We start from the raw sequence: 21,420 nt of genomic DNA on the forward strand, positions 1-21,420 counted from the left end.
AAATAACAACGATTAAGATTGCTTGTAAAACTCTTCAGTTTTTCAGATTTCATATTTGACTACATAAAAGGGCAATATCGTTGACCTATACAAATGAACTAGAAAGACCAAACATTGTGAAACAACCACTACATAATACCCCCGCTGCAGCAAAACTGCAGACTAAGCGAATTTCTATTTACCTGGTTGGATTTTACTAAAATATTCCCTTAATATTAATGGGCAGATTTATTTTCTACTAAAACTATTTTAAGTTTAGGAAGTTCCTAGGTTTGCTTCTATCGGGAAGGTAAATAATGTGTTTTTTTTTTTTTTTTACATTTTGATAGATTAGCTTGATTGTTTTTGAAAACAAGGTCCTAAGAAAAATATTCGGCCCAGTAAACGAAGAAGGAGAATGGCGGATTAGAAAAAACAGAGAGCTACGAGCGTTATACCAGGACCCTGATATAATAGCTTTGATAAAGGCAAAAAGATTAGGTTGGCTAGGTCATGTATTGCGAAGGGAAGAAGGAACAAGACTGAAGGAAGTTATCTTATCTTATCTGACAGGGGCAGGTCGAGACCTTAAAGCACTTCATCCGAAATCGAATTATTGCGCACCCCAGATACTTAATTGCTTTCTTGTTGACCTACAAGTTGAGGCGCCCAATGAATGCCTGTAGCTTCCCAATTAGTTCATCCTCAGGAAGAAATCTACCTCTAGCCATATTTCCAAGAGTTATCGATCTAGCGTCAGAGAGCTCAATACAATCAAAGAGTAAGTGATCAGCTGTCTCTTCTGACCTATCACAGTACCTACAGATCGGTTCACCATCATATAAGCCCATCCGTTGTAGATGTTTCCTGAATCTTCCATGACCAGTTATCAGTTCAACAATTAATTTAATTCTTCGTCTGTCTAGTCTCAAGAGGTCACAGGCAACCTTTTTGGAAGGCCTAAACAGAGTAAGCTTGCTGACCCTAAGAAGGGGAACATCGACCCAGCGTTTGCGATGCTTTTCCTTGGCCCATGACGCAATCGCAGAACATACACTGTTTCGTGAGATGCCACAGAAGGGTTGCGGGCCTAACAATGATGTCGCAGAGGCAGTATTTGCCAATCTGTCTGCAGCTTCATTTCCTTCAATGCCTGAGTGTCCTGGTACCCAGCAAAGCGTAAGGTCATTTCTCCTACCCAACTCAGACACAGAAGCAAGACAATCCCACACGAGCCTGGAGTTGAATTCGTAAGAGTTTAATGCTTTTAAGGTCGCTTGACTATCAGTAAAGATATTGATTGTTTTGTCTCTGATATCTTTGTTAAGATGTTCTTGAGCACAAACTAGAATGGCAGTGACCTCCGCTTGAAAGACAGTTGGGTACACCCCCATTGGAAGACAAATACCAGTGCCTCCATTCATCCAATGCACACCTGCTCCAGTGCCCCCATTTTTGATCTTAGAACCATCAGTATAGCATTCTAAGTCACCTGTGGGTATGGGTCCTTTTCCGCCAGACCAATCCTTCCTATCTGGTATTAGTACTTTGAAAGGCTTTCCAAAGGAGTATTTTTTGGACATGTGATCTGAAGGTAAGTCCAATTCATCATTATGTACCACCTGAACAATTTTAGAGTGCCCTTTATTGTTCCCTGAGGCTATCCATAAGTTTTCGCATCTAAGGCGTTGGGCTGTTTTACTTGCTACCACCTTAATATAAATGTCAATAGGTAGCATGTCAAGCAGACAGTCAAGTGCCGCTCCAGGACAGCTACTTACTGCCCCAGTTATCATAATAAGAGCAAGCCTCTGAACTCCTGCTAAAGCTTTGACAGCTATAGTTGATTCCATCTTTGGCCACCACACAAGCGAACCATATGTAAGGGCGGGTCGAACAACAGATACATACAGCCAGTGCATAAGTTTAGGCTGTAACCCCCATGTGCCACTTACCATCCGCCTGCATGCCATAAGGGACCATTTGCCACGCTCAATGACTTTTTGAAGGTGTGGTCCCCAGTGAAGTGATCTGTCCAAAATTACACCAAGATACTTCACCTGATTCTGCAGCTCTATTACAGTACCCTGCAGTCTTAGTGGGCCGATCCCGTCCAGTTTCCTCCTTCTTGTGAAGGGTACCATTACAACTTTCCTGGGATTTATAGAGAGCCCAACATCCTGGCACCAACGGTCCACTACCCTTAAAGCTCTATTCATAAGGTCAGTTATGGTTCCGTGGAACTTTCCAACCACAAGGATTGCAACATCATCAGCATAACCTAAGGCGAAAACCCCACTTTCGTTGAGGGTCCTTATAAGGTCGTCTGCTACCAAATTCCAAAGTAGAGGAGAAAGAACCCCCCCCTGAGGACATCCTCGAGTAGTTCTTGCCTCGATCGTATCATTGTGGAGTGAGAGCCTAACCTTCCTACTGAGAAGCAAGGATTCAATCCATCTACATATTATACCGTGAAAACCTCTTGCTCTCACCGCATTAAGAATCGCTGGAGTACCAGTATTGTCAAAAGCACCTTGAATATCGAGAAAGGCACCCAGGGCCACTTCACTGCTCTCTAGAGCTTTCTCAATCTTGCTTACAAGTTGGTGCAACGCAGTCTCGCATGATCTTCCTGAGACATACGCATGCTGATTAATATGTAAAGGATGTGTCCTAAGAGCTGTATCCATCATATATCTTGAGACCAACTTCTCTAGGATCTTAAGAAAGAAAGAAGATAGAGAAATGGGTCTGAATGACTTAGGGTCAGTGTAACTATCCCTTCCTGGTTTAGGAATAAATGCGATACGCGAATTACACCACCCTAAGGGAATATGTCCTAACGCTAAGCTGGCTCTGAAAAGTTTACAGAGTGGGTGTATAATTGTATCAAGACCCTCCTGCAAACAAACAGGTCTTACCTCATCAGGACCCGGCGATTTGAAGGGTCGTAATAAGCCAACAGCCCATCTTACCTTGCTGAAGGTGACTATGCGGCAAGCAGTGCTCCACATAGAATGAGTGGCACGACGGCCCAGGTTAGGCCGCTCTGGACTCACCTCCTCCTGCTGCACTTCAGAAACAATACAACCAGGGAAATGAGTTTTTACCATAACCTTTAGTATTTCGGTAGGTTCAAAAGCCATTACACCATCCGGTCCCTCAACGGCACCCAAAGTAACATGCCTGTCTCTAACAAGTACCTTATGTATTCTAGAAGTATCCTTGATACTCTCTAAATTTCCACAAAAATTTTTCCATGAGAGCCTTTTGGCCTTACGTACTGCATGGTTATATTCTGTGAGAGTTGTATGATATGTATCCCAATTATTGGTTATCTTTGCTCGCCTAAATTGGGCCCTTACTCTCTTCCTAAGAGAGGCAAGTTCAGGACCCCACCAACTAGCCCTGTTGCTCTTTCCCTTGCTCAAAGGACAATTATCCTCAAAGGATGTAACTATGCACCTAGTTAGACGATCTGCCGCCTCGTCAAGCGCATCAACTGTGTTAATAGGAGATGTGTTCAGGTTCGAGGCAATTCTGCCCCGAAGATCAGCTCTGAAGGATGCCCAGTCGGTTTTAACTGGGCTCCTGAATAAGCGAACCTCGCCGCAGAAATTCCCCAACCCGAAGACAATGTGCCTATGATCAGACAGGGATGGCTCAAGGGACACTGACCAGTCAATAATCCTGTCAGCCATACCCGCCGAACACAGGGTAAGATCAATTACTGATTGGCCTATCCTGCTTAAAAAAGTTGGTTCTGAGCCTACATTTGCAACAAGTAGGCCGCAAGAAGCTATGTATTCTAGAAGTGACCTACCTCGGTTGTTAGTGTCCCTGCATCCCCAGGCCGTATTATGGGCATTGGAGTCGCAGCCTATCACGAGTTCAGATCCAGACTCGTGTGCGAGGTCGACCAATCTTCTGACCTCGGCCGATGGGAGCAGTCCATCGTCGCCCTGTGGCATGTAAACAGAGGCCAGCAGCAGATTTATGTTGGATTTAGTACATACAGTCTTAATTACTGTTACGTCCCTCGAACAAAGCTCTAGAACTGGATTACATTTTAGCCCCTCTTTAACCCAAATGCAAGTTCTAGGGTGTGGTACAGATGCAGAGAAGATGCTACCCTTTATAGTTCCCATCCCCGCAATTCTAAAATTATTGATCCAGGGTTCTTGAATCAAGGCATAATCTAAGGACTGCTTAACCGTGCTCAGACAGAACACAGCCGTGGCAGCCTTACTGTGTTGTAGGTTCGCTTGAAGGACCTGAGTCATCAGAGGGAGCACCAGAGATAACTCTGAGCTGTATTTTCCCCAGACCCAGATAGATAATCCAGCCACGATCTTTCAGAACCTGCGCATTCATTTCATCAATAGCAAGAACAAGAATCTGATGATCATCCTTCCTCTTCCCACCAATGACGCGCCAGTCCTTTGTCGTGACACCAGGATTTTGTCGCTCAATCTGAACAAACACTTTAGAGGCTTCGACCTTGGCCAAGCGCCTGTCAGTGCGTAGGAGCACTTTGGTCGTGCGCAACAGATCCTTATAGTCTGCTACAATGACCTCCATACTCCCCTCACTTCCCAGCGCCAGCTTCGGTGCCACCCTCTTTAGCCAGTCAGTTGTTTCAGAATTACCACAAGTTACGACAAGAGCACCCTTCTCATGGTAAATTTTTTCAAACTGATGAGGAATGTTGGCGCCGTCATCACCAAACACCAACTCCATCAGTTTGTCCTGCAACAAATCACATTCCTCAACAGAGAATCTCGCATCGGGATAGGCCGCTGGAGCTACTGCCAACTTGTGACCCACAAGCTGATCTCTGTAGCTGGCCTTTCCTGCAACGAGTCCATCTGCTGATTGATTAGAGTTTTTATTTCTCTTAGAAGGAGGATTTTGAGACGACCCAGGGTTACTATCGGATCCGGTTCTACGCATCGGTGATACGCCTGAACCTTCCCCAGGAGAACTCAAGGACTCTCGCTTCCTCTTTCTCCACTGTCTGTTAGGGATCCACGTGCCCTCAGCCTTTTTCTTTTCTCTAACAGACATATTGTACTCAGTTTTGGTCATAACTGTAAAAGTGATCTCAGAGTCGGACGAAACATCCGCCAGAGATGGAGAGTCGCCAGCACTGCTGGTGTTTAGTGGCTTGTTCAGGTCTGCATCTAACCTGTGGCAAAGCTCAAGCACATCAGTAGATGAATTGGGTGGAGTTCTTGCTGTTAAGGAACTTCTCGAGAAGACCTCTGGCGAGTCCAGGATCTCCCCAGGTTCCGTCTCCATAGCGGTGTTCTGCACAGTAACATTATCATTGTTAAAGGAAAGCTGATCGTTGCCCTCCCCAGAATCCATGGGCTTGTCCTCCAAAAAGGAGGAGTGGGATTCCCCGCTTGAGCAGGTACCCACCTGGGGTAATGATTCCGTTCGTTTACTTTCAGCCATTACTAAAACAAGAAAAGCAAAAAAGTTAGCAGTTTAGCAGCCGAACCGTGACCCACTCACTACGCCTGCTAATATCCAAGACTGGACCCTTTCGGGGTTGGACCCCTCATCGTCTCCAGCTCAGTCCTGTCACAGCTGCACACATACCTGTAACAGTTGGCGGTAACATTAGCTATCTGGGCCTTGGCCGGATTGGTGATTGTCACCTCCGCCCAAGGCCAGTACTAGAGCAGCCGCTCCCTACCCTAGGGCTGTCTAGTCACGACACAGCCAGCGCTAGATCCGCTGCCTTCAGCGAGTGCAGAGGCACCCCTTGCAGGCTGTGCATAGCACAGTACGACTTTGCTGAACAAAGTCGACTCACAGCGGTCTTGGAGGAGGAGCTGTCATAGACAGCTCCCCCTCCCTGAGGAGCTTACGCTTACCTCTCACCTCCACTGAAGGAAGTATGTTCTGCTGTACCAACTGGAAAGCGTCCATTGGGTAGACCAAAAATGAGATGGTATGACCAAGTTAAGAGAGATGTGAGTCAGTGTGGAGGGACAGTGGAGATGGCAGCGGACAGAGAAGCGTGGAAGAGGCTGATCTACGAGGCGAAGAATCGACTGCGATTTGTAGCGCCCCAGCAGTAAGTAAGTAAGTATGAAATAGCCTAAACAAAAAGTTGCTAAATGTGGGAAAAACACATTTTTACCCCGGGCATAAAACGCTCAATTAACCTCAATAAAACCCTGCTCCCTTAGTCCAATCTAGCTGGTTTGCGAACTATAGGCTGTAGGCAGGCCCGCAGAGAGAAATCTCGGGCCCCTGGGCAATCGTTGCCGCGGGCCCACTCCACTCCCCCATCCTACATCCCAACTACATTTTAGACCAGGCCCGGCCCGGGCCCGGGCCCCTTGTAGGCCCGGGCCCCTGGGCAATGCCCCCGCTGGCCCCCCCCTCTCGGCGGGCCTGGCTGTAGGGTAGGCTATAAAAATATATAGATATGAATTTGAGTGGACAGTGTTTTTGGCCTCCGGGATATCAAAATGTAAAAGTAAATCGGTCCTGGGTAGTAGTAGCTGGGTAAATCAAACTACGGTGGTAGTAGCTGTAGCGTCAGCTGATGACGTTGTCATAGCAACCAATTATGATTTGATTTAGTCTGATTTTTGTTTTTCTACAGGAATGTACACAAAATTTAACTCTCTTATTAAACTACTTTTCTTTTACTTATTTGGTCGTATTTCATTTGATATACACAAACAACCACGACCAAAATGGTGACCCCGACTACAACCGTTATCTAAAGACTTATTTTCTTTGAAGAGTTTAAATCTTTGGTGTTTCCTCCTTCGAACGATGTCATTAGAAGACCTGCAGACTCAACTCGCCGAACGTAGAACTGCGAATGAAGAACTGCGTCAACGGATTGGACAACCCAGCACTTCTCAAAACATGTCGGTCAACAGAGTAGCCGTCAAACTTCCGCCCTTTTGGCCTGAAAGACCAAGTCTGTGGTTCTGTCAAGTTGACTCGCAATTTCTTATATCTGGAATTACCAACGACGACACCAAGTTTCACTACGTGGTCTCGCAATTGGACACAGGAATTGCTGCTGAAGTCGAAGACATCATAACAAACCCTCCTCAAGGCGACAAATACGGACATCTAAAAAAGAAACTGATTGAACGCCTCTCTGCATCCGAAGAGCAACGTGTGCGGCGGCTGCTGAGTGAAGAGGACCTTGGAGACCGCAAGCCTTCCCAGTTTTTGAGGCATCATAGGTCTCTTGCGGGCTCGACTCCCCTTCAAGACAACATGCTTCGTCAACTGTGGCTCAGACGACTCCCTCCTCATTCACAAGCCATATTGACTACGCAACTTGAGCTCTCCTTGGACAAACTGGCAGAACTGGCTGATAAGATCATGGAGGTGGCTGACATTCCTTTAACACCTGGTATTTGTGAAGTCCCTTCAGGTAACGCTTCTTTATTAAATGCAATAGAATCCCTCTCTAAACAAGTTCAAGCATTATCAGAAACCAGAGTAAGAGATACACAGGTGAGACCTAGGGGTCGTTCCCAGTCTCGTGGTAGATCAGGAAACAAGCCCAATACCTCTAGGAATTGGTGCTGGTACCATAGAAAATTCAAAAACAATGCTACCAAATGTTTTTCTCCATGCTCTTTTCAGGGAAACCTCAGCAACAATCCGTAGAGGCCGCAACGGATTGTTCAAATGCTGGCGGCCGTCTCTTTGTGATGGACAGAAATTCACGAACTAGGTTCCTTATCGACACTGGGTCTGATGTGTCGTGTTTTCCTAAACGCCTTATCAAATATAAGCGTTTTCCTACTAGCTATTCACTAAGTGCTGCCAATAACAGTGAAATAAAGACTTATGGTACCATGCCTCTCACCCTTAATTTAGGCCTTAGACGTAATTTCCCTTGGAGTCTAGTGGTAGCGGATGTTTCAATACCTATATTAGGTTCAGACTTCCTTTCACACTATCACTTATTACCCGATTGCAAGATGAAATGTTTGGTTGACAAGAAAACGGGATTGAATGCCGAGGGAATAGTTTCTAACAACAATCAAACTAGTATTAAAGTTATATCTTTCTCCTCGCCATTGGCAGAAGTTTTATCTGAATTCCCTGATATTATTCGTCCTCCAGGCTTACCTCGTGCTGTGAAACATAAAACAGTTCATCATATAAATGTTACACCTGGTCCTCCTGTTCACTGTCGACCACGTCGCTTGCATCCTCAAAAACTGAAAGCTGCCCGGAAAGAATTTGAGGAGATGGTTAAGCTTGGTATTGCTCGACCCTCTGAAAGCCCCTGGTCCTCTCCTTTGCACATGGTGCCTAAAGGGGAAAATGGATGGCGTCCTTGCGGTGATTACCGCGCTTTAAATGCTCGTACTGTTCCTGACAGATACCCTGTACCACATATTCAGGATTTTTTGTTCAATTTAGCAGGCTGTACACATTTCTCTGCCATTGATTTGACCAAGGCTTACCACCAAATTCCCGTCCACGAAGATGACATCCAAAAAACAGCAATCACCACTCCATTTGGGTTGTTTGAATTTCCATTCATGACTTTTGGCTTGCGCAACGCGGGTCAAACATTTCAAAGATTCATAGATGAAGTTATTCACGGCCTTGACTTTTGTTATGCATATATTGACGACATTTTAGTATTTTCCCAGTCTGAAGAAATACATAAAGAACACCTAAGAATGTTGTTTGAACGACTTTCTGACTATGGAGTAGTTGTAAATCCCTCTAAATGTGTAATTGGTGCACCAGAAGTTAAATTTCTAGGTTATTTAGTCTCATCTGCTGGGACACGTCCACCTCAGGAGAGAGTCACTACTCTACAAGACTACCAGTTACCTCAGACAATGCGTGGTCTTCGCAGATTCTTGGGAATTATGAACTTTTATCGTAGGTTTCTGCCTAAGGCTGCCGAATTTCAAGCACCTCTGCACTTCCTACTTAGTGACGCTGATTCAAAAGGTTCCCTCCCTGTGCCCTGGACTCCAGAGACAGAAGAAGCTTTCCAAGCATGCAAGGCTAGCTTATCATCAGCAACACTATTGTTTCATCCTAAACCTGATGCTTCTCTTGGTCTCTTTACAGACGCCTCTGGAGTAAGCGTAGGTGCTTGCCTCCAACAGTTTGTCGATGACTCTTGGCAACCTCTAGGTTTTTTCTCCAAGAAACTATCATCCAACCAGTGCATCTGGCCTGCATACTACAGAGAACTCCTCGCTATTTATGAAGCTGTGCAGCATTTCCGTCATCTCTTGGAAACAACTTCTTTCACTATATTCACAGATCATAAACCACTTATTTATGCCTTTCAACAGCGCCGTGACAAGTTGCCTCCAGCTCAGTTACGCCAACTGTCATTTATCTATGAGTTTTCAACAGACATAAAGCACATCAGTGGCTCACAAAATATAGTTGCTGATGCTTTGTCACGTGTTGAAGCCATTTCAACTGTTTTAGACCATGAATCCTTAGCCAAGTCGCAAGAGTCAGACGAAGAACTTCAAAATCTCATTTCAGAAAGTACTACATCTCTTAGATTTGAGAAAGTTCCGATTCCTGGAACCCATTTGAGCCTTATCTGTGACACCTCAACAGGAACTCCTAGACCCTTTGTGCCATCAGAACTGCGACGTAGAGTTTTCGACCAGTTCCACAAGCTGAGTCATCCTGGAATACGTGCCACAACAAAACTTATCTGCGATCGTTTTGTCTGGCCTTCCATTCGTAAGGATTGCCACAAATGGACTCAATCTTGCCTCTCATGCCAAAGATCTAAGATAACTAGACATGTTTCTACCCCTTTTGGTGATTTTCATACACCTACAGAACGTTTTTCTCATGTACACATTGACCTAATTGGCCCACTTCCCTTATCAAAATCTTCTAGGTACTGTCTAACTATCATAGATAGATTTACTCGTTGGCCTGAAATTTGTCCTATTGATCAAATAACTGCCGAATCTGTTACTCGAGCCTTTGTCTCTACTTGGATAGCTCGATTTGGATGCCCACAAAAGTTGACATGTGATCGTGGATCCCAGTTCACATCGGATTTGTTTAAGGACCTAGCGCGACAGTTGGGCATAAAGCTCCAGTTCACTACCAGCTGGCATCCACAAGCCAACGGTATGATTGAAAGACTCCACCGCCAGTTGAAAGCTGCTATAATGGCTCACAGCAAATCAGACTGGACCGAAGTACTGCCCTTTGTCCTTCTCGGAATAAGATCTGCTTTCAAGGAGGACATCACTGCTTCATCAGCTGAACTGGTGTACGGAGAACCACTGCGTCTTCCGGGAGTTTTTCGTAGTACCTTCCCACGAGAGCAACGAGCCACAAGGATTGGTATCAGGGCTGCGTAAGCATATGAATCGACTAAGACCTACACCCGCATCACGCCACATTAAACCAGGGTCGTTTGTGTTCAAGAACCTAAGCACTTGTGACTTTGTATTCCTCCGACAAGACAGCTTAAGAAAATCATTACAGGCTCCATATTCTGGTCCTTACAAGGTCATATGCCGTGACGAAAAGACAATTACCATCATTGTAAGAGGTCAAGAAACCAAGGTATCTTTGGACAGGGTCAAGCCAGCCTATATTATTGCAGATGAAAATCCTATTCCTGAGCCCACGGAACGTTTGGTGCCGACTGGACAAGCAGAGGAAACCTCAAAACTACCACCGTTTTATCAAACTCCATCTACGAAGTCTTATACAACTCGTTCTGGAAGACAAATCCGACCACGGGTTACTTTTCAGAATGATGTATAGATTCCTTTTCTCCGTGGGGGGCTGGTAGCGTCAGCTGATGACGTTGTCATAGCAACCAATTATGATTTGATTTAGTCTGATTTTTGTTTTTCTACAGGAATGTACACAAAATTTAACTCTCTTATTAAACTACTTTTCTTTTACTTATTTGGTCGTATTTCATTTGATATACACAAACAACCACGACCAAATAGCTTATTCCTTAGATAAGAAATTCACTAAAATTGGCCTAATATTTTTTTACATGTGCATCTTTTTATGGATAAACAACATAAAAAGTAACTGAACTAATGGTAATTAACTCAATGGAAATCCCCAAAATCTATTAAAAAGTTTTTTAATTTATATACAATCTAAAATACATACAAAACAAAAATCATCAAAAATCTACAATCCAGTAATATACATGAGTAATTTATTTTAAAAGCAGCAATCAAAAGTTATGTAATACACATTTTAACATACTAGATCAATCAATCAATCCATCAGACTACTTACAGACTGTGCATTTAGGTTTCAAATACTCTTTTTTCACTACATTCTGAAATATCACTAGGTGAGGTAGAATCGGTGTGTTTGGTAAAGGCATCGGATCTTTTTGACCATGTTTGTAAGAAATTACAATTGGTTTCTTCTCTACAAGATTGTCAACGGCCTTCCTCCACTCCCTGAAAACAGTAGAACCAATGTCGTGTTTACTATTTAAGTGCAAGCAGTTTTAAGTTCATTGGAAACTTCTAAATTATAGGTTCAAACTCTAATGAGGTACCATTTACAGTATGCTGTTTCTGAAGCTGGTAGTATAGCCTACTTTTGAGTACAAACCGCTATTGTTAGGGACAAGTAAGTACAAAAGACCAATGGACTGGTAAAATAAACTTGAATTTGCTTGCTTGTCCCGAAGCACTTTTTAAGTAAAATTGTAGCAATTACTTTTATTTATTTTAAAACGTTTTTATTAGCTCGCTTTCTTGTCCGGTACAAATTTTGAAATCAATTTTATACTAACTTCCCGACGAGCTAGAGACTTGAAACTTGAAACATAGCTCACAAATGGAAGACAATGCAATGTGATATCATTTAATTTTCCTATTTCCCTTGGGCTACGCCCCATGGGCTTGTTTTTACTAAATCACTTTCTTGCAAATTTTGATACTTCCCGATGAGCTAGAGACTTGAAATTTGAAACATAGCTCATAAATGGATGAAAATGCAATATTATATCATTTAATTTTCATATTTTCCTCGGACTACGCCCCATGGGCTTGTTTTTATTATCTCGCTTTCCTACAAATTTTGATATCAATTTTAAACGAAGTTCCCGATGAGCTAGAGACTTAAAACTTGAAACATAGCTCACAAATGGATGACAATGCAATATTATATATTTTAATTTTCATATTTCCCTTGGGCTACACCCCTTTGGCTTCCAAATTTTCCATGTTTACATTTTAAAAGAATGTAAACATATAATATTTAAGTCAGCTGTAAATACTTAAATTTGACAGTTAGAAGAGCAGAGGTTAAGAGGTACAGGTTCTGCTCCCAAGATATTCTAAAAATAGAAAACAATCATTTCAAAGTAAAGATAAAACACCTGATTACAGATAATAAGGTTTTGGGTTTTGGTTATGTATTAAGAGGCTATATAAAATAGTTTTAACATATTTACACATTAAAAACTAAAAACTAGAAAATAATTTATGAATAAAAATACTTTTTAAAAATGCCACGTTTTTAAACGCACTAAAAAGTATAAAATAATTTATAAAATGTCGAGAGAATAAATACTTGTAAGATTTAAAACGAAAAACGTGGGGCGCATGCAATAGAATAGATCATAATAGTCTAATAGGTGAAGTTAATTGTAAATCAGCATGCGCCCCATGTTTTTCGTTTTAAATCTTACAAGTATTTATTCTCTCGACATTTTATAAATTATTTTATACTTTTTAGTGCGTTTAAAAACGTGGCATTTTTAAAAAGTATTTTTATTCATAAATTTTTATCAGTAGAATCCTAGTGAACCGTTTGAAATTTTCAATCTCCACACACCCCTTTTTGAATTTACAAATTGTTCGGACTGGACAAAAAGACAGTAAAATTGCATGGAAAAATTCAAACTAATTATTTTTATTACTATAAACGGCTATATTCTGCTTAGTGCACAACAACCATAAAAGTAAACCTATGTAAGGCCGTTAATGAAAGTATCCTCAGCTGTAGTCTGTTGTCAGTTATTCCAAATTTCCTGATTCCATACAGCCTATACTGAATTTCTGTTATCCGTCCATTCTGTTAAACCTAGTTATCTTGGATCTAGGCCTATTTAATATACAAAATTTAAAAAGTCTATATCCATGCAAAATCATAAACTATACAAATTTTCTTTTTTTTTTTACTAAGAGTCTGAAATGTTTAAGGTATGCTTACCTACAAACTAATCTTGCACGGTAAAGGTCATCGGGCTTGGTCAGGTACGATAGGATCTGTTTCAAAAGCCCATATTCCTTTGTGATAAATTCTCCAAAACTGGGATCCTGTAAACGAAGTATGAACGTCAGAAACAGTTTTAACTTTTTAAAACAGTTTCAATCTTTTTAATAAAGACCCTACTTGCAACCCTGGGTAAAGTACGATAGCTTATCTAAAATAGGGAAGCTGGCAGGAAAACAATCAATAACTTATTTAACTTATTCACTCTTACAATTAAATCTCTGCAAACCACTTTTTATCAGACTAAACATCTGCACAATCGTAAATTTATACATCCACACCGTTCATACATACACAAAAGCTAATTTAAATGAGTTTTCCACCAGGCAGGACTACCATTCACACGAAGAAAAAGAACAGCTGGACATACCCCATCACAGACTGGCAATCACAAATTGAGTGAAATTTTATAAGAAGCTGCCTGAGCCTCTAAAGGCAGCCAGCCTTTTTCTTTCCACTTTCAAATCCAACATTTTTAATTGGCTCGTGAACACGATAGGGTAACTTGAATAATTTGGTTTCAAGGTGTAAGTCGGGATAAACTTGAATGAGTTCGCGAACCAGCATGATCAGACCATGGGATTGGTGTTTTATGAGGGGGTTTATGGGGTAAAAATTGTTTATTCTTATTTTTGACCATCAAAACATAAATTTTCAGAAATTTCTCTCTAGACCTTTTTAAAAGAGCTTAAAAAACAAATAATTTAGTACGGTATATCAAAGTGTTTTGTACGGTTATTGGTAATGGAGAAAATTCTAAAAATTATAAATTTAAATTTTCCATGTTATTCTGATGGAGAATATTGTAAAATGTTGAAGTTTGCTTGTTTATGGATATATATTTTGATAAAACTTGGCAATGTGCTTTGTGGAGTGGCACGCTTATTTTTGTGAATTTGTAAGGGGTTTTTTCAAAATTGTATAAAATTAGTAAGTAGAGATAAACTATTGAACCGTATAGGCCTATTCATTTTGTTGGTAATAGTCAGTAGAATTCATGAATGGTAATAAAAACCAATTTCATAAAGGTGGGTTTTTAGAAAAAAACTCACGACAACACTGCCGTTAGATGATGACAAGTTTTCTGTTCTTTAAGCTTTGAAAAATCTAAAGCTTCTATTTGTGTGACCAGCCTGACAACATTTAATTACCCTATACTTTTCTTCGTCTATAAGTGAATATATAAAACAACGTTTTGTACTTTACAAATTACATATTATATGTGTTTCAGAGATCGGCATTTTTTGTTGATTTGCTAAACTAGCCTCACGTAAAAAATGGCTATTTAACAAAGATTTTTTATCAGCTTTTGGAATGTATTATGACATTATGCTCTATACCAAATGAAAGTTTAATTCCTCCTTGTTGCAGTGGTCACTTGTCTTTGAACTATCACTTGAGCTAGGCTATCACTTGATTTTTTGAAATTACTCATCTTTCACAACGAAACATGTCGAGTTTGCGCGTTATTTTCATTCAAATGTAACTCAAGATTAAAAAGCGATATACTTATATTAGACTATATGGTTCATTCTTATAATAAAATGAAACTTCAGAATTTCTTCTTCCCATCGGTATAAAAGTTATGTCATTTCACCGACTACCTATAGGGTACGTAAAATGCAACGGGGAAAAATGTTACGTTTTTAATCGACAAATTTCCTCGGCTGCCACTTCAGCAACACAATTTGAGATTGACATTTTTCGTTATTTCGCCACTCATACAATTAATAGAGGTTTAGGTATTATATGGCTATTTAGGTAGGCTATTATAGATAACTTTACAGATTTTTCGTCTCAGCTCTGACTCATTCTTTGTAGTGGATGACCCAGGTTTTGGCCATCATCATAAAAATATCAGGGATTAAGATCAATTCATCTCTCGTGAGTGCACAGTTATCGACATTGTATCCACCTCAGGACATTGTATTTTTGACGATGTCATGCATATGAATGTGTAAAAAGGTAGCCTAATAAAGAATTTGATTTGATTAGGCCTACCGTTGACCGTTTAGGCCTAACTTACAGAAATAAGTTCTAGGCCTAGTTTTTGTCATGTCGTGTTTTGTGTCATAGGCCTATTGGGTTTGTTCGTGTTCTAGATGACGGGAGAGGCATAAGTTTTACAACCTAATCCCCCAAAATAGGCCTAGGCCTATAAGTTATGTGATTATGGGGCTTAGGCCTAACAGTGCTTAGAAAACCCGGTCCTCCTCTACAAATAACGAGTCAGAATTGTTGGCAAATATTTTATATATACTGTAGGCCTACCGGTATCTAAAATGTGATATCGTGTAATTTTAGATAGGCCTATGTCTACTTCCACATAGAACACACATTTTTTCACGCTGAATCCAAAAATGCAATAAGTTTTTGTCGGAGAGATTCATAAGTGGCCGTAAAACGAAGGTTAAAATTACGAATCTAAGGTTCATTGAGCTATACTGATGGTAATATGGCGTGGTCTGGACGGGTCCGTATGTGGACTGTGGACTGAGTGAGGAGGAGAGCAAACAGCTGTTTATACTCGACTTAATGCAGAATGACATCAATTCGTTTTGAAACCAAATAATCAGTTCTTATTTAGGCATGTGAGGAAGGTAGGTCGGGTTTTAGGCGGATTCGTGACTGTATTATGTGTTTTGAAGTGAGGTTAGACTAGGTAGGTTAGGTTTTAATGAACCGACTCATTAATTTATGCAACTTCAATTGTTTAGTATTTACAGAGGCGGCCCTACATAGCTTATAGGTGAACAAGGCGGTGCCTGGGGCCCCACGCTCTTCAGAGGCCCCACACAGCCATATTTTATTAAGAGAGGCTTTAGGTACTAAGAGTTGAACATCGCCTTAGGCCCCACAATCTCTAGCCACTGAGTATTTAATTTTCATAATCTCCATCATAGCCCTCCTGTATTTTTAGTCTATGGTACCCTAGTAACATAGGCTAGATGCGATGTAGGCTATGAAGACTAGGCCTATTAAAGTTAAAAAGTACGGTAACTTAATATTTTTGTAGTTTCTAGGCTATATAATACTTACCATAATGTAGCCTAACTAAAAAAGCATTGTTAAGGCAAACTTTTGTCCAGACTCCTTTATAAAAACAACAAAACAAAACAGCCAACCAAAACCAAACCAACAACCAGTCCACCACGACCAACAAACAAAATAAACAGTAAACACAAACAACTAAACAGTCAAGCAAGTCACTCGACGTTCTGTACCCACGAGCACCTCAGCTTCCACATGCACAGGATAACAGCTATTTGTGTAATAGGTTCACTGTATACTTTAATTGGACCTGTTTAGATAGTTGTTTCGTTTCAACAGTTGCAGTTTGCAGTTGCGAACTGTGCATTGTGATTTTAAGGTGTTTATTCTTTACTGTTTGTTTATTTTTGACTTGAGCTGCTTGAAAAGGTGTTTTGTGATTATAAAAATTAAAATGTTGTGAGTGAGCTGAGGCTGATTATTTGTTATTAGGTATTAACAATTAAATATTTTGCGTGCATGAATTATTTATGAAGTTTTAAATGTTCACTTAACCTATCTTTTTCAAATTCCTCAAGAAAGAGTGATTGTTAATGTTAGGTTGAGTTGCGTTTGTGTGTGAATTTGTTTTGTTAGATTGGAGTTTTGGTAGTGGTAGGTCTAGGTTTATTTTGATTAAGTTAGTTGGGCCTTTCAGTGGAGTTTAGGTCTAAGTTATTGCCTTTGAAAAAGTTAAATTAATAACTTATCTATTAATAAGAGTATGCCTAAGTTAAGTTTACCTTAGAGGCTAACTTAGGGAGTATGTTTTATCTATGCTTAGACCTACCACTACCAAAACTGCAATCTAACAAATTCACACACAAACAAACACCTAACCTAACCTAACAATCACTCTCTCTTGAGGAATCCGAAAAATATAGGTTAAGTAAACATTTAAATCTTCATAATTAATTCATGCACGCAAAACATTTAGGCTAATTGTCAATACCTAATAACAAATCAGCTTCAGCACACTCACAAAACGTTAATTTTCATAATCATAAAACACCTTTTCAAGCAGCTCAAGTCAAAAGTAAACAAACAGTAAAGATTAAAGAATAAACACCTTTTCAAAATCACAATGCAATGCACAGTTCGCAACTGTAACTGTTGAAAAAAAACAACTATCTAAACAGAAACAGGTCCAATAAAGATATACGGTGAAACTATTACACAAATACCTGTTATCCCAGGAACTGTTCGAAGTCCTGGGCCCTGTTTCATAAAGATACTAGTCTAGTAATTACTAGTCTAGTAAATACTAGTCCCGTATTTACCCGTCCTACTAATTTGTGTTCCATAAACGTTTTTATACCGCTAGTAAATACTAGTGTATTTTACTAGTCACGTGACCAAAACTACTAGTCACGTGACCAACTTTACAAGGTAAACTTTCAAAACAAATTTCTAACCTCAATCACGGGTTTTCAAACCCTTTATAAAGGGTTTTAATTTTGTTTTCATTTGATACAAAAAGTAAATAGTTGTAGAAACGCAGTCTTTTCTTTTAATTAATAAATATATAGACACATAGGTAAAACAATCACACATTATTTATCAAACCGCTATTATTTATGTTCATCAATGAGCCCGCCGGCGCGGCGTCGCGTCGCTGCAATCAACACGGTGATTGTAGTAGCCGGTTGTAGGCCTAGTTGCGGCGCTCAACAGTTGGGTGGAAGTTGATCTGTGTCTGCCGCATTCGCTGTGATTTGTATAGTTTTTGTTTTATTCTGACATATAAAATTAAGCTTCCTATGAGTAAAGAAAAGAAGGCTCAACATTTGAATGTAATTAAATCGTCTTAGGACATTTTATTAGAAACGTTTTCAAGTACCCTAACCTATGTTTTCAAATATTCGAATGCATAAGAATATTTGGGTTAAAAACCATTCTGTGATATTCTAATTTTGAGTCTACAAACCGTGAATAATAAGCCTAAACGTTTATTGATGTAACAAATAATTGCAACGCCGTTACAAGCAATGGAGAAGTAGGTTTTCAAGTATAGTAAAACCTAGCAGCGCTAATGAGCGAGGTGAATAAAAACTAGAGAACTCTCCCACTTGTATTATTTTGAGTGAACACTTGTCAGCAAGTGAATAAAGGAAGAGGGTCGCCGGAATTTTATCCCCCTGGAATTTCGTGGGGTCCCAGTTTATCGACATCCCAAAAGATCGACACTGAAATAGTCCCACTTTGTCGACAACTCAAAATGTCGACAGTGTCGGTAATATGGGATGTCTGTAAAGTGGGATGTCGGTTATGTGGGATGTCTGTTATGTGGGACGGTTGTGTAAATTTTCCCACTTTATCGACACGCAAAATGTCGACAAGCAAAACAGATCGACAAAGAGCGGGAGATTCAAATTGAAGGTGAACAGCTCTTGCTGAACAGATCGGTTGAGTATAATGAGAGTCGTTCTTATTTTTAACTCCGAACGACTTCTATTCACGGCGCTTGCAGCTTGCAGTCTCCTTCAAATTTGTCAATGCTATCTCAACTATCTTGTGTATATAATATGTGTTCTGCCGTTTGAAGGCTTAAAATAATTTGACATTTATTTGTCGCACTTGTATTATGATTTATTAACAGTTTTTTTCGTGTAAGAAGGTAGTTAAAACTTGCTACCTAGGCCAAACTTTGCTAGAGGATGATTATGGTATCCATCAAAGTTTTTTCAATCATACATTTATTTGAAATATATAATGACATAGTAGGGGTGTACATAGTTTTTTCATTTAACTTGCTAGCTTAGTGTTAAAACAGATTAATCCAAATAACAAATTTACGTTGTTCATTGTTACACTTTGAAATATTAAATGAGTTGTAGTACATTTGTATCAGCAACTTACACCGGAAATGAGGAAATTAAAAAACTGCGTTAATTTGCCTAAACAAACTGCAGATGCTTTGATTCTTTTGTTAACCTTTCCATTGCCAATATGGCGATCCATAAAAAGCAATGACAACATAAAATTTTGCAATAATTTCTTTCCAAACTATTTTGTAGAGCTTAATAACAAATTATTTAGTATATTGAAGCATTATTATGCGCCTAATGGTTACGGAGAAAACTCAAACCGTTTTAAATTTAAAATCCCAATGATATTCTTATGGAGAATAAGTAAACTGTTGTAGTTAGCTTGTTTATGAACATCTTTTGATCAAAATTTGAAAATGCATTTATTTCATATTAAACTACCTACATGTAATAATATTTAAAAAAAACCCCTTTAAAACCCTCCCTGTTACAACATACCTAAGTACTTGTTAAACTAATGCTATATTGAAATAGGGAATAATATTGTGATATTTTAAGGAGATAGTGTAAATCCAATCAAGCAAATGGAAATTCGTTTAGTCTGCAGGTTTGCTGCGGGGGGTATTTAAAATAAATCATAGAGTTGTTACAGTGTTTACAAACACACATCAGAACCACCTGTAAACTGTAATGGCTGCTTAAGAAACTTAAACACCTTATCTAAATGCAGTAGGTATAAAGAAATAGTATATGCCTACTGTATTAGGTTACTAGCCAGGTAAGCGGTAAGGTGTTTATAGAAGGCGTAGCCGAGTACGGGATTTTCGTGCGACACAATTTATTTAGGACAGAACATAAATTAGATTTTTTTTCTGAAAATAAAATAGGCCGCTGAAATTAGCTGTTTATTTCAACAGCTGACTAAGTACACTGTAATAGTATATTACGTTACTAGTCCTGAAAATAAGTGTGTTTACCGGACGAGTGTGATCGTTCTCGTGCGAGACGAAGTCGAGTACGGGATTACCATACGAGTCCGGTACACACATTTTGGACGAGTTACGTACGTTAGTTTACGCCATACTAATAAATCTGTACAAATCCTTATATATTCCCACCAACTAAAGGACTAAAAATCACTACTCATTACGTTTTTGTTTATAACCATTCATTGCCACCTAAATACAGTATAATCAGCTGATTGGTGTCCGGTAACACTCATTACAGTATAGTACGGTAGTACAGTACGCAATGAAACCCCAATTGAATAAGCTGGCGGTAAACAGCTGTTTTCTGGACTAAATCCTTGCGTGGGAAGTTCGTCAAAATAATGTAGTGTGGCGTAAAAGTACATTACTACTTTTCCGTGTTTAGGCATGGCAAAGGGTAACTTCCCATCCTATGGATGGAATAGGAAAAGTACCTGTTTCTGTGTAGTAAGATGTAAAGAATTTTATTACACACAAGGTTAGGTGTTAAAATTAAGTTTTTAATCTTAGATCCATAACAGGCCTAGATTTTTAAACTTGCAACTCTAACCACGTTCTCCTCCCGTTGTGAAGCTCGGTTACTATATAGACATACCACGAACAAAACAACCTGCTTATAGCATCTCGTATTTTCTTAAAAATGTCAGATTATTTCTTTGCTAAATAAAAATAAATAAACAAAGATTACCAAATTTGATTAAGTAAAATCCAAGAACAAGAAAACTAAAAAAGTTTTGTTATTATCCTTAAGAATAACTTGGGAACTTCTTATACATCCTCAACCGGTAGGCATGCAACAATAAACTAAATTATTTCTTTTTTAGCGAATTTCCCATATAGGGAATAAGCTATTACCGTAGTACTCATCGTAAGACCTGGACCCGGGACCGATTTACTTTTTTGTTTTGAGGTCCCTAGAGACCAAAAACACCATCCGTTCAAATTCATATATATATATCGCGCTATTGGACACACATATAAATATAAATATAAATATTTATATTTATTTATATTCATTTATATTTATATATGTGTCCAATAGCGCGATAACTCGAGCAAAAATCATCCGATTTTGATGAAATTTGGTACAAACGTGTAAACCCACGTTTATTCGAACGAGTTTGCGAACCAGCATGATCGGAATATGGGAACAGGGGTTTATGGGGTAAAAATAGGTTTTTCCCATTGTTGACACTAAAAACTTAAAATTTAGCAATTTCTTTCAAAACCATTATGTAGAGCTTAAAAAAAACAAATAATTTAGTATATTGAAGCGTTATTATATGCCTAATGGTTACAGAGAAAACTCCAAAAATCTGTAAATTTTAAATTCCTATGTTATTCTTATGGAGAATAAGTAAACTGTTGTAGATTGC

At 39.5% G+C, this 21,420-nt stretch overlaps 1 protein-coding gene across 5 annotated transcripts in view; it reads right to left on the reverse strand.

The window, feature by feature from the left end:
* LOC128994561 (F-box only protein 22-like) overlaps positions 1–21,420 on the reverse strand; it is a 95,092-nt gene that overhangs the window by 11,223 nt on the left and 62,449 nt on the right. Inside the window, exons 1-3 of one of the 5 annotated variants that reach the window (XM_054419203.1) lie at positions 16,559–16,638; positions 13,195–13,301; positions 11,260–11,429 (exon numbers count right to left, since the gene is read on the reverse strand). In XM_054419203.1, the coding sequence (XP_054275178.1) occupies positions 11,260–11,429; positions 13,195–13,301; positions 16,559–16,615 (334 nt within the window). In that variant the 5' untranslated portion in view covers positions 16,616–16,638. Of the gene's footprint in view, positions 1–6; positions 3,053–3,802; positions 4,389–11,259; positions 11,430–13,194; positions 13,302–16,296; positions 16,495–16,558; positions 16,639–21,420 lie in introns of those variants that run through there. The other 4 variants (XM_054419204.1, XM_054419205.1, XM_054419201.1 and 1 more) reach the window with 4 other exon arrangements.

Source organism: Macrosteles quadrilineatus, unplaced genomic scaffold (assembly GCF_028750875.1).
Source record: "Macrosteles quadrilineatus isolate MER2022 unplaced genomic scaffold, UCM_ALF_1.0 Scaffold_5__1_contigs__length_97177068, whole genome shotgun sequence".
Classification (NCBI taxonomy): domain Eukaryota; kingdom Metazoa; phylum Arthropoda; class Insecta; order Hemiptera; family Cicadellidae; genus Macrosteles; species Macrosteles quadrilineatus.